Raw genomic sequence first — 17,081 nt, 5'->3', positions numbered from 1 at the left:
GCGGAGATGACGTAGACGGCTCTGTGACAGCTGCTCCCGCCAAAGCGACACCGGGACCTCCCCCTGTCAAATGGCAGGACCCACTCTCGACTAGGCGTGTCATTAAACCCCGAAATCCCGGCCAATCAGTCCCCAAAATTAACGAGTGGGTAAGGCGAGGATTAACCGCCGCCTTCACTATAAATTTTTCCCCTCTGAAAATAATGTGGACCGACACCAAAGGGTAGCTGTGAACATCCCCGTGCACACATAACACCTTCACCCCTTGTGCTCCCCCCAATGCCTCGTTTTGAACCAGGCTTTGGCGAATTGAGGTCTGATTACAACCAGAATCCACCAACGCCTGATATGTAGCCCCTTGGATACTCACCGGTATGCGATACGCTCCGGCCCGATCGAGGGCGGCCTCTGGCACGTCGGGAATCCGCACCACCGCGCCCACTTCCATTGCTGTGCACTGCTGTTGAAGGTGGCCCGGCTCCCCGCAGCGCCAGCAAACCGGCCCGGGCTTTCCCTCTGCACCGGTGATCTGGGGCTCACTCACCTGAGGTGGGGGAGAGACAGACACAGAAGGGAGAAACGGGAGGGCACCGCAGGTGCGGCGGGCCGGCTGGGGTGGTGCCGGCCCCCGCCTCCGCGGTGGGGGAATGAGGCGAGGATGGGACACAGGAGGAGAGGGAGAGAGAGAAGAGGAGAGAAGAGACGATGCCATCTGCTGTCCTGCCGCCGGGACAGCCGCCAGATGATCCTCCGCCAGCTCGACTGCCTGATCTAGCGACGCCGGGCGGTGGCACTGGACCCATTCTGCGGTTCCGGCTGGTAAGCGGGCGATGAACTGTTCTAGTACCACCTGGTCGACGATTCCCTCGGCGTCGCAATTGTTGGCCCTTAGCCACCGCCAGCAGGCGTCCCGGAGCTGCTGGCCGAACGCGAACGGCCGGCCGACTTCCTCCAGTCGCAGCGCGCGGAAGCGCTGGCGCTGTTGCTCCGGTGTGCGCCCCATGCGCTGGAGGACGGCCTGCCGGAGGTCCGCGTAGGCCAGCCGGCGGTCGGCGGGGAGCTGTAGCGCGGCCAGCTGAGCCTCTCCCGTGAGCAGGGGGAGGAGGTGTGCCGCGCGCTGCTCCATCGGCCACCCCGAGGCTTCGGCAACCTGTTCAAACAAGGTAATGAACGCCTCGGGGTCGTCCTGCGGGCCCATCTTGGTGACAATGAGGGGAGACGGGCCCGCGGCCGGAGCGCTGGTGGACCCTGCCGACGTGAGGAGATGCCGGAACGCCTCGCGATCTTCCTGCTGGGCCAGCACCAGGGCTTCGAAGTGCCGCTCCTGCTCCTTTCGGAGCGTGACGAGTGCCTGGTGCTGGCTTTGCTCAGCCGTGGCGAGGGCGTGGACCAGATCGGCGAACGGGGAGGATTCCATGGGGCTGCTGGTTTGGTGCTCCACTGTCCCGAGTTTCAGCACCACTGTAGGACTCCCTATGTGTGGGTGGAGCACAGAGGACGGCAGGACAGAGATCAGGTTTATAATTTGGCTTTATTGCCACACTTTTCAGTCTAACAGTAATCACTCGCACAGACACACACACAACCGGCGTCTGGTTCAGGGATGAGAGCACCTTCCTCTCTCGCTCTCCCTCCTGATATAGGGCACGGTCACTGGGAAGACACACAAACACAGGTTAATTGCTGTCAGGTGTCGTGATTCTGCCACTTACCTTCCCTGACTCCGCCCTCCTGTCACAGACCGGCGCTTGACCACGCCCCCGCTGCCACACTCCCAAATTCCCATTTCGATCCCTGAAGCACTGTCGCCTCACAGCAAGAAGGTTCTGGGTTCGAGCCCAGTGGCCTTTCTGTGTGGAGTTTGCACAAAGCTTTTCATTACAAATGATATCAGCAATAACGTGAGTGATAAGTAAAATCTTAGACATATTTACATGAATTTCAGAGATTCTTAATACAAAAGAGTTAACTTGGTCAATATCACAAACTTTTTCTTCAGTTTGAATAGTGATTGAGAAATTCTGCAAGATCTTGAATATTGAATAATCATGATGTTACACATTTCCTCTTTTTTTTTGTTTTCGAATTTTCTAAAACTTTATTTCTAGTTTTATATAAAAAAAAATCCCAGATTTTCAATTTGGTCTCAGACTTTTAGACTCCACTGTATGCGATTGGAGACACAGCATATGCTCCACCCTATTATCCCATGTTGGAAATACTAAAATTCTGCTCCTCAACTGATCAGCCCTGGATACAAATTAAAAAAAGAGGGCGAGACTGGCATTGTATACAGCTTTTGTTTGTAACTATAGTAATGAATAGTTCCTGGTAGGAAATAGTGGGCCTGTTAAGCATAACAATTGTGCACAAAATGAAAAAAGCATGAAACTTTCAGAGTTTATTCTTGAAGGCATAAGCTTTAATTTGAGACGTGGAGGCATTCTCAGTTTGACCTCTGGGGTCAGCTAGAGGTCATTGACCTCCATGATGGCACATTTCTATGCATGAAATTAGAAAAGGCTGTATTTTAACACCTAAATGTGATGTAAATATAAAATAAATGTGTTTTTCCATGTTACTGGGCATGAAAAAATCATATATAATACTGATATTCCTCTTAGGGGTAACTTCAGGGGTCAGGTAGAGGTCATTGACCTTTGAAATTTGAAGTTTCTATGCATGACATTCTAGACGGGTGTATCTTAGGATCTAAATGTGATAGAAATGTGAAGTTAATGTGTATTTCCTTGTTTCTGACCATGAGAAACCCATTTTTGATACTGATATTACTCTTACAGGTCATCTCTGGGGTCAGCTAGAGGTCACTGACCTCCAGCATAATGCATTTCTATGCATAAAATTAGAAACGGGTGTACCTCAGGTTCTAAATGTGATAGAAATGTAAACTAAATTTGTATTTCTATGATTCTGTACATGAGAAACCCATTTTTGATACTGATATCATTCTGAGAGGTCAACATCATGGAGAACAGGCAAGGTTGGGAAACATCCCACATTTTGATAAATCTATATAAAAATCTCATGTGTTTTGGATTGTAAGAAACAATTCCATATGAATATGAACATGACAGAAATATACTTCAGCTTGTCAGAAATTATAAACTTTAACTAATCAAAAACTTGAACTACAATCAAAACTCTAAATGCAGTGTAAACAGTTGAACAGGTTCCATAAAGAACATTTTAAAATCACTATAGTATCTACATTTATTCTAAGGGCCTTGACCTTTGGGGATTACAATGTTGGCCTACAAATTGTAACTACAGAACACTGGAAAACAGAACACTGAAAACAGAACACTGAAACAGAAACACTGAAAACAGAACACTGGAAAACCACACCCCTTGCCCCACTCTGAACCGCGGGAAAATAATGGGCTACACACAAAACATGAACATGAAAATTCCGTTGAATCTCTACCTCTGCTAGACTGACATATAGTTATTCCTGTGAATTTAGAACTGCCCTATCAATGTCCAACATTAAAATGACTGAAAATTAAACTACAATATACTGTATTCTTCAACTCTAGTGCAAATGAGAGCAAATGCTCCAAAACATTACTCACTTTGAAATTATCAATGGAAATGGGGCAACTGTGTTCAGCTTCTGACATAGTTTGTGACCACTGGAGATGTTTTACTTATCAGAAATGAGTTGTGTCATGTCCAGAAACATGGAATCATATATTTACTTTACATTTACAGTATTTCACATTTTAATCCAAAGATAGATTGTTTCTAATTTCATGCTTAGAAATGCATTATCGTGGAGGTCAGTGACCTCTAGCTGACCTCAGAGGTGACTTATAAAAATGATATCAGTATTAGAAATTAGTTTATCATGGCCAGAAACATGGAAATACACATTTAGTTTACATTTCTATCACATTTAGAACCTAAGATACACCCGTTTCTAATTTCGTGCATAGATATGCATTATGCTGGAGGTCAGTGACCTCTAGCTGACCCCAGAGATGACCTGTAAGAGTAATACCAGTATTAAAAATGGGTTTCTCATGGTCAGAAACAAGGAAATACACATTAATTTCACATTTCTATCACATTTAGATCCTAAGATACACCCGTCTAGAATGTCATGCATAGAAACTTCAAATTTCAAAGGTCAATGACCTCTACCTGACCCCTGAAGTTACCCCTAAGAGGAATATCAGTATTATATATGATTTTTTCATGCCCAGTAACATGGAAAAACACATTTATTTTATATTTACATCACATTTAGGTGTTAAAATACAGCCTTTTCTAATTTCATGCATAGAAATGTGCCATCATGGAGGTCAATGACCTCTAGCTGACCCCAGAGGTCAAACTGAGAATGCCTCCACGTCTCAAATTAAAGCTTATGCCTTCAAGAATAAACTCTGAAAGTTTCATGCTTTTTTCATTTTGTGCACAATTCTTCTGATAATAAGAGCTTAACAGCCCCACTAAAATGATCTATTTCACGGAAGGGACCTGGTAGGAAATAATTCATTGGCAATCAATGCTAACAAATCCTGACATTTCTTGTGGTTTAGTGATTCATAGTGATTCAAGTATAATGTGTCTTCTTTGGTTCTGGAAGTTCCGGCATTCCTACTAGTTGGTTTTAGGTTAGTACAAAGTAAAGGCTGCAACTCCCAGAAAGCATGGTAGTAATTGGTTAACCTTCAGAGAGCAAGAGAGAAAGAAACAATGAACAAATGTATCTTTGTTCACTTTATTCACTTTGTAAAATCTTAAATGAGAAACAATAAACGTTTCATTAAATTCAAACAACGAGACCGTGAATGACGGCGTAGCTCACGCCAGCCCTGTCTAGTCCAGAAGGAACGATCTAAAGTGGGCCACCTTGCGCAATAAATGTTACAAGCGATATACACTATATACAAGCTCTATATAGAAGCTATATACCATACATGAAAATCCCTCACCTTTCGGCGAAATTCGCCGTTTTGAAACCAAAATGGGTGACCTACGTGAATCGTGTAGATCCGATGAGAAAAAAAATTGGGGGGGGGGTTGATATTGACCCAAAGGGCAAGGAGGTTGCTTCGCACCCATAGACAGTTCGTGCCGGTTTGCGCCTCCTGCTTTGATATTGACGCCATAGTGACGAGTACATCTCGCTGCGAAGGGCAAGCAGCATCATTTCGCGCCTCTTCTCCTGCTGGCCAAAGCGTGCACACATCAGTCAGAGTGCAGACCAGACCACCAGAAGCTGGAAGCTGGATTGAGTCATCGAACTGAATTTCCCACTTTTTTCAAACTTTCCTGATCGCTATCAAAACAAACAAAACTTCCGTCTTGATTACGTCAGCATTCGAAAGAGGGCGCACGCGTCTTTTGACAATCCCTGTGTCCGAAATTCCTCGCTACTCACTATATAGGGTGCTGTATAGTGGAGACGCCATTTTGTAGTGCTGTCCGTGCTGAAAGAAATCAAATTAAAAGTCTCAAATTTGATTTAATAAAAGACAGCAGCAAAGAAGAAAGTATTCAGCCTTGATTTAAAAAGAACTGAAAGCTGCAGGTACTTCCATATCTCGGCAGGCTGAGTGGTATGCTGGGGCACCTCTTGCCAGCAGACCAGGATATCCAGAGGGAACTTGTGCGGTTTAGTGTTGGCCTGACCATCCCCAGCTTCAAGGAGGGAGAGAGCATCGTGGAGTGGTGGGGTCATGTCTTCGACAAACCAGACAAGTACCCCTCCCTGGGTGCACTGGTTAAGTGTTGCCTCTCCATCTTTCATGGACCTAGAGTCGAGTCCTCATTTAGTCTGATGAATGATGTAATTGATCAAAGGAGTGGCAACATGAATGTGGAAACATTTAATGCAATACAGACGGTCAAGTGCATGCTGATGTCCAGGCGGAAGACAGCTATGCAGTTCTTTAGAAGGGAGGATGTGAAGTTTGGGGAAGTGGACAGAACATTGTGCAAGAACATTAACTCTGCAGCAGCCACATACAAACACCAGCAGAGGGTGAACAAGGAGGAAAAGCAGCAGCAGCAGAGCAAGTATGGCTCTCAAGCAACTTGCAGTGCTCAGCAGGCCAAGAAACCGACTGCTGAAGGAGAGAAGCGGGCAAGGCTGAAACATGTGGCAACTCGGCGAAAGCGGGCCATGGAGACACTGGTGGTCCAGGCAAATAAAAGGAAAAAATGATCACTATTCCTTGTGTGTTCTCCACTTTCTTCGTTCTATTATTCGCATTTTTTTCCAGGGAATAATTTCACTATAACTACATGTATTTGAATTTGTATTTGTACTGTATGTCCTTGTGCAAATGTCAATACAGTATACTTAGTAAGGAGGCTATAATATTTATTCTGGGGGAGGACCCCCCAAACAAAATAAAACAACACCAGAGGCCACGTCACCACTTGCGCACCCTTCTCACCTTTTTCATGCCTGATTTTTTTAATCAGTCTTCTTCACAATGTTACTAATTAGTATCGGATGGCACTGTGGTGTAGTGGTTGGTGGTGCAGTGGTTAGCACCAGGGATCGAAACGGGCGGTCACCCACTCGCCAATGCGAGTTGGAAAGGGTACGGGCGACTAGTGACAACATGTACTCGACCGAGTGGGCGACTGGCTCGCCACACTATATATATATCAAACTACTCACTGCCTCGATGGTTTCTATCAACGATTCTCGCCCATTTTAAGCAGAACTTGGTCTGTTTTACCGTTTTTTACGATAATTTCAATAGATTTTGTGAGACATTTGTCAAGTTGGCATAGACGCGGGCGCTGCCATATTGTTTACGTGCACAGTATACACCGCTACATGCAGCATGGCTGCGTGAAGTTTCGTTTCTTCCCGTTCATTTTCGTTGCTGCCCGTGAAGACAAATGTAACTTGAACCGCTATTGGTCGGATAGATTAGACCCCCGCGAAGTTTAAAAGTCCTTGGCTTGACATTTCTGATAGCTATCAAAACAAACGGATATCGCTCAACAAGTATGTGGCCCTTATTTCTGTTTCTTTTAAATACTTGGTAACAAAGCCATCATTTTGTTTTTCTCTACTCACAGTATATAAGCTGATATCCTAGTATTAGAGTAGCCAATTAGAGCATGCGATTGCTCAGCCTGCAGGTGATGAGAGGGAGTATGTGGCAGGAGATGTAGAGCCCCAGGAGAGACAGAATGAGGAGGTGGAAGATGAAGATGACGAGGAGGCGCAGCATGATGTGGTGTATGACCCGATAGATGATGATGATGATCTGGATGAGGGTTTCGAAGATTGTGATGATAATGAGATGACTGAGGAAGAAGTTTATAGACAGTTGAAATTGATCACTCATGTATAATATGGTTGTATTATATGAATAAATATATAAAATCGGCTTGAAATTTGTAATTATAAATACGGACCAGTGCTACTCCATTCGGACCAGTACCTCTGAGAGGCACTGGTCCAAATGGACCAGTGCTCCCAAATTCCCGTTTCGATCCCTGAAGCACTGTCGCCTCACAGCAAGAAGGTTCTGGGTTCGAGCCCAGTGGCCTTTCTGTGTGGAGTTTGCACAAAGCTTTTCATTACAAATGATATCAGCAATAACGTGAGTGATAAGTAATATCTTAGACATATTTACATGAATTTCAGAGATTCTTAATACAAAGGAGTTAACTTGGTCAATATCACAAACTTTTTCTTCAGTTTGAATAGTGACCGAGAAATTGTGCAAGATCTTGAATATTGAATAATCATGATGTTACACATTTCCTCTTTTTTTTTGTTTTTGAATTTTCTAAAACTTTATTTCTAGTTTTATATAAAAAAAAAAAAAATCCCAGATTTTCAATTTGGTCTCAGACTTTTAGACTCCACTGTATGCGATTGGAGACACAGCATATGCTCCACCCTATTATCCCATGTTGTGAGTAATTAATACCAGGAAATACTAAAATTCTGCTCCTCAACTGATCAGCCCTGGATACAAATTAAAAAAAGAGGGCGAGACTGGCCTTGTATACAGCTTTTGTTTCTAACTATAGTAACGAATAGTTCCTGGTAGGAAATGATCTATTTCACGGAAGGGACCTGGTAGGAAATAATTCATTGGCAATCAATGCTAACAAATCCTGACATTTCTTGTGGTTTAGTGATTCATAGTGATTCAAGTATAATGTGTCTTCTTTGGTTCTGGAAGTTCCGGCATTCCTACTAGTTGGTTTTAGGTTAGTACAAAGTGAAGGCTGCAACTCCCAGAAAGCATGGTAGTAATTGGTTAACCTTCAGAGAGCGAGAGAGAAAGAAACGATGAACAAATGTATCTTTGTTCACTTTATTCACTTTGTAAAATCTTAAATGAGAAACAATAAACGTTTCATTAAATTCAAACAACGAGACCGTGAATGACGGCGTAGCTCACGCCAGCCCTGTCTAGTCCAGAAGGAACGATCTAAAGTGGGCCACCTTGCGCAATAAATGTTACAAGCGATATACACTATATACAAGCTCTATATAGAAGCTATATACCATACATGAAAATCCCTCACCTTTCGGCGAAATTCGCCGTTTTGAAACCAAAATGGGTGACCTACGTGAATCGTGTAGATCCGATGAGAAAAAAAATTGGGGGGGGGGTTGATATTGACCCAAAGGGCAAGGAGGTTGCTTCGCACCCATAGACAGTTCGTGCCGGTTTGCGCCTCCTGCTTTGATATTGACGCCATAGTGACGAGTACATCTCGCTGCGAAGGGCAAGCAGCATCATTTCGCGCCTCTTCTTCTGCTGGCCAAAGCGTGCACACATCAGTCAGAGTGCAGACCAGAAGCTGGAAGCTGGATTGAGTCATCGGACTGAATTTCCCACTTTTTTCAAACTTTCCTGATCGCTATCAAAACAAACAAAACTTCCGTCTTGATTACGTCAGCATTTGAAAGAGGGCGCACGCATCTTTTGACAATCCCTGTGTCCGAAATTGCTCGCTACTCACTATATAGGGCGCTGTATAGTGGAGATGCCATTTTGTAGTGCTGTCCGTGCTGAAAGAAATCAAATTAAAAGTCTCAAATTTGATTTAATAAAAGACAGCAGCAAAGAAGAAAGTATTCAGCCTTGATTTAAAAAGAACTGAAAGCTGCAGGTACTTCCATATCTCGGCAGGCTGAGTGGTATGCTGGGGCACCTCTTGCCAGCAGACCAGGATATCCAGAGGGAACTTGTGCGGTTTAGTGTTGACCTGACCATCCCCAGCTTCAAGGAGGGAGAGAGCATCGTGGAGTGGTGGGGTCATGTCTTCGACAAACCAGACAAGTGCCCCTCCCTGGGTGCACTGGTTAAGTGTTGCCTCTCCATCTTTCATGGACCTAGAGTCGAGTCCTCATTTAGTCTGATGAATGATGTAATTGATCAAAGGAGTGGCAACATGAATGTGGAAACATTTAATGCAATACAGACGGTCAAGTGCATGCTGATGCCCAGGGGGAAGACAGCTATGCAGTTCTTTAGAAGGGAGGACGTGAAGTTTGGGGAAGTGGACAGAACATTGTGCAAGAACATTAACTCTGCAGCAGCCACATACAAACACCAGCAGAGGGTGAACAAGGAGGAAAAGCAGCAGCAGCAGAGCAAGTATGGCTCTCAAGCAACTTGCAGTGCTCAGCAGGCCAAGAAACCGACTGCTGAAGGAGAGAAGCGGGCAAGGCTGAAACATGTGGCAACTCGGCGAAAGCGGGCCATGGAGACACTGGTGGTCCAGGCAAATAAAAGGAAAAAATGATCACTATTCCTTGTGTGTTCTCCACTTTCTTCGTTCTATTATTCGCATTTTTTTCCAGGGAATAATTTCACTATAACTACATGTATTTTAATTTGTATTTGTACTGTATGTCCTTGTGCAAATGTCAATACAGTATACTTAGTAAGGAGGCTATAATATTTATTCTGGGGGAGGACCACCCAAACAAAATAAAACAACACCAGAGGCCACGTCACCACTTGCGCACCCTTCTCACCTTTTTCATGCCTGATTTTTTTAATCAGTCTTCTTCACAATGTTACTAATTAGTATCGGATGGCACTGTGGTGTAGTGGTTGGTGGTGCAGTGGTTAGCACCAGGGATCGAAACGGGCGGTCACCCACTCGCCAATGCGAGTTGGAAAGGGTACGGGCGACTAGTGACAACATGTACTCGACCGAGTGGGCGACTGGCTCGCCACACTATATATATCAAACTACTCACTGCCTCGATGGTTTCTATCAACAATTCTCGCCCATTTTAAGCAGAACTTGGTCTGTTTTACCGTTTTTTATGATAATTTCAATAGATTTTGTGAGACATTTGTCAAGTTGGCATAGACGCGGGCGCTGCCATATTGTTTACGTGCGCAGTATACACCGCTACATGCAGCATGGCTGCGCGAAGTTTCGTTTCTTCCCGTTCATTTTCGCTGCTGCCCGTGAAGACAAAAGTAACTTGAACCGCTATTGGTCAGATAGATTAGACCCCCGCGAAATTTAAAAGTCCTTGGCTTGACATTTCTGACAGCTATCAAAACAAACGGATATCGCTCAACAAGTATGTGGCCCTTATTTCTGTTTCTTTTAAATACTTGGTAACAAAGCCACCATTTTGTTTTTCTCTGTTCACAGTATATAAACTGATATCCTAGTCTTAGAGTAGCCAATTAGAGCATGCGATTGCTCTGCCTGCAGGTGATGAGAGGGAGTATGTGGCAGGAGATGTAGAGCCCCAGGAGAGACAGAATGAGGAGGTGGAAGATGAAGATGACGAGGAGGCGCAGCATGATGTGGTGTATGACCCGATAGATGATGATCTGGATGAGGGTTTCGAAGATTGTGATGATAATGAGATGACTGAGGAAGAAATTTATAGACAGTTGAAATTGATCACTCATGTATAATATGGTTGTATTATATGAATAAATATATAAAATCGGCTTGAAATTTGTAATTATAAATACGGACCAGTGCTACTCCATTCGGACCAGTACCTCTGAGAGGCACTGGTCCAAATGGACCAGTGCTCCCAAATTCCCGTTTCGATCCCTGAAGCACTGTCGCCTCACAGCAAGAAGGTTCTGGGTTCGAGCCCAGTGGCCTTTCTGTGTGGAGTTTGCACAAAGCTTTTCATTACAAATGATATCAGCAATAACGTGAGTGATAAGTAAAATCTTAGACATATTTACATGAATTTCAGAGATTCTTAATACAAAAGAGTTAACTTGGTCAATATCACAAACTTTTTCTTCAGTTTGAATAGTGACCGAGAAATTGTGCAAGATCTTGAATATTGAATAATCATGATGTTACACATTTCCTCTTTTTTTGTTTTCGAATTTTCTAAAACTTTATTTCTAGTTTTATATAAAAAAAAAAAAAATCCCAGATTTTCAATTTGGTCTCAGACTTTTAGACTCCACTGTATGCAATTGGAGACACAGCATATGCTGCACCCTATTATCCCATGTTGTGAGTAATTAATACCAGGAAATACTAAAATTCTGCTCCTCAACTGATCAGCCCTGGATACAAATTAAAAAAAGAGGGCGAGACTGGCCTTGTATACAGCTTTTGTTTCTAACTATAGTAATGAATAGTTCCTGGTAGGAAATGATCTTTTTCACGGAAGGGACCTGGTAGGAAATAATTCATTGGCAATCAATGCTAACAAATCCTGACATTTCTTGTGGTTTAGTGATTCATAGTGATTCAAGTATAATGTGTCTTCTTTGGTTCTGGAAGTTCCGGCATTCCTACTAGTTGGTTTTAGGCAGAGGTGGAAGAAGTACTGATGGTTTGTACTTAAGTAAAAGTACAAGTACCCTGCGAAATATTTACTCAAGTAAAAGTATATACCAACATTTTTACTTAAGTAAAAGTACTAAGTACTAACTTTTAAATTTACTTTAAAGTACAAAAGTACAAGTACGTGCATAATGGGCTGTCCGTCTCACCGCCTGTGCTTTGCCATTATGATACTTGATGATTACATACATGCAGACTTGCAAATGACACTTCTAAATGGTCACAGGCAATAAACTGTATTTAGCAAACTGTATTTGGCAATACAGTGCATATTATTCCTACTTCAAATTCTGTGAATGACAAGATGTTTACATTAATGTTCATATGATACATTAATTTCAGTTATGTCCACCCATCACAAAGCCCTGACTTGAATCCTATTGAGCCTTCATGGGCAGAGCTGACACAACACGTGTGTGTACTGACGCCCGCACATATGGCCCAGCTATTACAGTTTTGTCCACAGGAATTGGCCAAAAGTCTTGCTCAAATATTCATAACAGATGGGAGACCACTAAACCACTTAAAATTGGACAGGTTTTGTCCGATTTTAAGTCAGAGAATAAGAAAAAAATAATTGTGTTTTTGACATACAGTGTATGTAAATATACGGTTTCAACTGTATGTTTGTGTCTTATAAGGTGCAAGAGTAAAAGTAAAGACCATACACATGCAGAGTTATCAATGACTGTATTGGAAAGGAGCACAAAATCATTTTTTGCAATACATTTTAACATTACATTACATTTTAACATTTCAAAAAAAAAAAAAAGATTGAAGCCACAAGTGTATCGTACAATCAAATTACATATTTTCAATTACGTATTACAGATAAAATTCATGAAGATTGAAGCCGAAATACCAAATACCAAAATGCTGCCTACTTTACCAGTGTGTTTTGTTTAATTTTAACAGCAGTTGGTTCTCAAAATTCTTTGAGCTAAGCCTGCCTCTCTTTGCAGAGAAAATGTGTCCTGCAGTACTAAAAAGTCGCTCGCAGGCTGCAGATGCAGGCAAGGGTGTGTTAAGTTTGAGTGATAACTTAAGAAGTGCAGGCACTGACTTCAGAATGTCCATTGATGTAACCGAGCTGGCCATATAAACATCGAGCTGATGAGTTGTCTCTGATGCATTTCCCATCGAAAAACAGAAGTCGTCGACCTCATCTGACCCCGAAAGGTTAGGTGTGGATGTAGCTGTGTAACTCTCCATGTGTGTCTTTATGTAGTCCATGCCTGCACAAGAACAACCGATACACAGAATACAAGAACCATTGAGCTTATACATGTGAAGAATACTGAATTACAATTACAAGGTACAAAGTTTGCCTGTTTAGGGACAACATAAAACCCCATAACTGCATTCACAGAAAAAATCAGACACCAATATTATTGGAAAACAGACTTGGATTTGGAATATTTCGGGCTATACAAATTACACAAACATGGACTATGACAAGTCATTAGCACATGTTAATCATTGATTGAATATTTTTACAACTGTATTTTACTCGATTTGACACACATTGAACGTGTTGTCTCTTACTGACAGTACCCTTTTTTGCGGTAGGCTTGCGGTTGGTAGCAGAGTTCTGTGAAGTAGAAGTAGAAGTACTCTAAAATATGTAATTACAACACTAGTGGTATGATATTACAAAGTTGAAACCATGTAATATCATACCACTAGTGTAGTAATTACATCTGTCAGAGTACTTCGACTTCTACTTTATGCAACTCTGGTAGGTAGGTAGGTAATTGAGTAAGTTATTTACCCAACTTCAGCAAGTCCTCATTTCTGGTCCATGAACTGCGAAACTTTGGAAGCAGGATTGAAGCTGCAATGAGCTCAGGGTCAGCAAGCATATCACTGAATCTCCGCTGTATTCCGTCTTGCAGGGTCACGACCAGTGGTTGACAGAACTTGCTTGAAGCTTGAAGTCTGTTCAATTTCTCAGTCAGAATCGTTATGGTTGGCACCAGCCATCCCATGTGGATAGCCTTATGAAATAAATGTATGTTGCAATACAAGGATTTACATTAGGAAATACTGTATATCCCCATATATAGTATGACAAACTTACTTAAAGGTGCAGTGTGTAAGATTGTGGCCAAAGTAGGTATTGCAACCACTTTGTTCACTGAATATGTTATGCTTTTTGCCACATTTGATCTTTTCATGAATATTTACTAAGTAATCAACTAATATTTACTAGTATGACCAAAATACAGTAAGTTTTCCAGATAAAAATGCCTATTTCTGGAATTCAAAATGGCAGGCAATGGAGAGGATCCCATTTTTCATGTTTTCCCAGTCATAATGACTACATAGAATTTGATGGTGGTGGTAGGTATTCATGAAAAAGGTAAAATTTGTGAATGGGCAGCCAAAAACAAGAGTCAGAAAATGAGCCATAACACCCGCCCATCTAGCAAAAATCCCACCCAGCGATACTGATTGGCTCCGATTATTTTGAAGTAACACTGACTCTCACAAGCCTCAGATTGCCTGAGGAAATCGCAACGCCCTCTAGCGTGTAGTTTGGTGAAACGCAGCCAGATGACGTGAGTCAGGTTACATGAATTCTGGAAATAAACTACTAAAAATATTACACACTGCACCTTTAAAATAAAGCAATATATAGATTAATTCATATAGTTTGAATTAGGAACTAATTTGAATATCTATATTCACCTCTCCCTGAAGGATGTTTAATGCGTTAGAGACTGGGCTCATGACGGCAGCATACTCGGCAAGGAATTCAAGCTCGGCAGGGCTGAACCTGTAATACACAGCACAATGGAAAGCAATACATGAGTAACACAAAACAGATATACTGAACGCAAAACAAGATATACTGTGTTGTTACACAACTCATTAAAACATGATATTTCGATTCTATTGCTATATTTTTTCAAAAAAATATTTTAGGGCTTTTATGCCTTTATTTGATAGGACAGTCTGAGAGAAGACAGGAAGGGAGTGGGACGGAGAGACAGGAGAGGATCGGCAAACTGACCAGGGCTGGGAATCAAACCCGGGTCACCAGCATGGTATACGAGTGCCCTACCATTTAGGCCACGGAAGATGGCCTATTGCTGTATTTACTTGTTAAATTATGCTGGAGATAAATGATATATATATATATATATATATATATATATATATATATATATATATATATATATTTTTTTTTTTTTGTAAATGTTTTGTGTCTGTAAATGTGTCCGATTCCAGTAATACTTACATGGGGACTTTAAGAGCGATGGTAACGGCTCTGATGGCACCTTCACCACTTTCTCTGACGATTCTCAGAACCCTCTCCACAGCTAAGAAGTAGGAGTTCCACCTTGTCTCCACAGGATGAATCAGTTGGAGTTTGCACTCCTTTTCGATGATTTCTGCAGCAGTAGCTGAACGGGCACTCTTGTTCCATAAGCCAAAGCATTTGGCAAACGCTGAACGGCAGATATTTCGGTACCCAATATTCGTTTCTGCTTTTTTTGCATCAACCGTGGCGATCAAATTAATTAGATGACAGGTGCAGCGGTGATGCTTGGGAAGTTGATATTGGAAGGAATCATCTTCTTCCTCCAACAGTGCCTCAACGTCTACAGCTTCGGTGTCCTCTTCTGGATCCTCATCATCTTCCTCACTGTCGACAGCATTTTCATTCTCAGATGCAAAAACTCTGAAGGCCTTTACAAAGTTTGAGGCATTATCTGTAGTGGTCCTCACAATCTTCCCTCGAATGCTATACTCTGTATGTATCTCATCTAGGGAACTTGCTAACAAGTCATGGGTGTGAGAGCCTTTAAGTCTTCTGCACGCTAGCGCAGCAGACTGCCTCTGAAGACTTTCTGGGTCAAGCCAGTGGGCAGTGACGCCCAGAAAACTCTGTCTGTGGGCTGTCCAACAGTCCGTAGTCGTGGCTATGTACTCAATCTGTTGCATTGTATTCTTCACAGATTCCTTCATCATTTTGGCATGTTTTTCGATTTAATTGCGTAGTGTTGTTCTCGACATGACACTGTAGTTGGAAGAAGGATTTTGCAATAGCTTAATGAATGCTGGTTGTTCTACGACTCCAAAAGAGTGCAAGCCATCCACTATGAAGTTAACCACAGCCAGGTCCATCGACTTCTGGGAGGCTTTTGTCTCCTCCAGCCTCCTCTGTTTGATGGGGCCCTCAACCCCTGGCCCTGAGGGTGCTGCGTTCCTTTTTTTGGTGGCCTCCATGTAATCCTGGATTAAGGATCTGTGTTTTCTCTATAAAAGAAAATAACATTATCAGTAATTTGATACTACCGACAAAACATAGCATGACTAATAATATAAAGAAACTTTTTTTTTTAATAAAATAAAATCCTGATGCAATATGTTTGCTGTCTTTTTACAAGATGGGGAGTTCAGTTAAGCATATACAAAAAGCGGGCAAGCAGTTCGCGAGCGTGCATTTTCCGCGTTCATGTAGTAATCATTCTAGCTTGTATAATGGGAGAAAAACGAAATGTGAAACATCATGAATCTGCTGTTGCAACTGCCCCCAATCTCTGCTGTCACTCGAGTCACCACGTTCACTCTACATTCCATTTGGTTACTCACTCGCATCCCGCAAAGTTATTGGAATGCAGAGTTCGAATTATTGACTGTCAACCTCTGGCTTTTGCATTGACGGTTAAAGCCGCGAGGAGGTTTTAACGAACGTTCCACTAGCGTAGCGGGCAAGTGAGAGAGCTAGAAGCATGGTCCTTTATACTCTCACTGGCTAGAAGCCACTAATGGCGCCATGTGTAAAGTGTAGCTGTGTGACCCGCACGTAGCAGCATGAGTGTTGTTCGGTCCCCCCATCTGCTTTACACTTTGACATAAAATACCCAAACGCGGTGCCATTTTGGAAGTGTTCAAAGTACTATTAAAGATGCATGATGCCCATCATCGGAAAATGTTAATAACCGCCATAGGCATTAAAGGTTTCGGCGCTGCTATGCAGCGAAGGTGGATGGAAGGGGAAGCAACTTAGGACATCCAAGAATTGCTAGGGAAGACAGAACATAGCCTACAGAAGCTAGCTAGACCCGACAATTTTGCAGAAAATCCGAACAATCATTGTTATGCGTATGCATACTTTGCTTAGCCACACATGTGGGCTCGGTAGGGTATTCCCCCACGCCCATACGCATTTGGTTGGCGAGGAAGATAATGGATGGGATGTGGGCACAGCGGTGCTTAAACGGTGAGCGTGACATGCTTGCAGGATGATTCCA

General features: G+C 42.7%; 2 protein-coding genes across 2 annotated transcripts in view; one reads left to right on the top strand and one right to left on the bottom strand.

Annotated features, from left to right (window-relative positions):
- The window catches only part of zgc:85777 (uncharacterized protein LOC405871 homolog), a 93,521-nt gene that overhangs the window by 18,275 nt on the left and 58,165 nt on the right, over positions 1-17,081 (top strand). The gene's annotated exons all lie outside the window — the stretch shown is intronic.
- Positions 12,678-16,071, bottom strand: LOC132900019 (uncharacterized). The gene is made up of 4 exons (XM_060942054.1): positions 15,062-16,071; positions 14,509-14,596; positions 13,589-13,814; positions 12,678-13,052 (listed from the first exon to the last, which is right to left on the bottom strand). Exons 1-4 carry the CDS (start codon positions 15,793-15,795, stop codon positions 12,703-12,705), a joined length of 1,398 nt encoding a protein of 465 aa, XP_060798037.1. The 5' UTR covers positions 15,796-16,071; the 3' UTR covers positions 12,678-12,702.

This window comes from Neoarius graeffei, chromosome 16 (assembly GCF_027579695.1).
Source record: "Neoarius graeffei isolate fNeoGra1 chromosome 16, fNeoGra1.pri, whole genome shotgun sequence".
Classification (NCBI taxonomy): domain Eukaryota; kingdom Metazoa; phylum Chordata; class Actinopteri; order Siluriformes; family Ariidae; genus Neoarius; species Neoarius graeffei.
The sequence above is the reverse complement of the archived record's forward strand: the minus strand, read 5'-3'. Positions and strand labels throughout refer to the sequence as shown.

What these genes read in the sequence shown, in the direction of transcription:
- LOC132900019 (XM_060942054.1), bottom strand. Translation starts at nt 15,795, where the DNA reads ATGATGAAGGAATCTGTGAAGAATACAATGCAACAGATTGAGTACATA. An exon ending in TAAACATCCTTCAGGGAGAG is followed by an intron (nt 13,815 to 14,508) that starts GTGAATATAGAT and finishes TTATTTCATAAG; the next exon opens with GCTATCCACATGGGATGGCT. An exon ending in TGAGGACTTGCTGAAGTTGG is followed by an intron (nt 13,053 to 13,588) that starts GTAAATAACTTA and finishes GTTCTTGTGCAG; the next exon opens with GCATGGACTACATAAAGACA.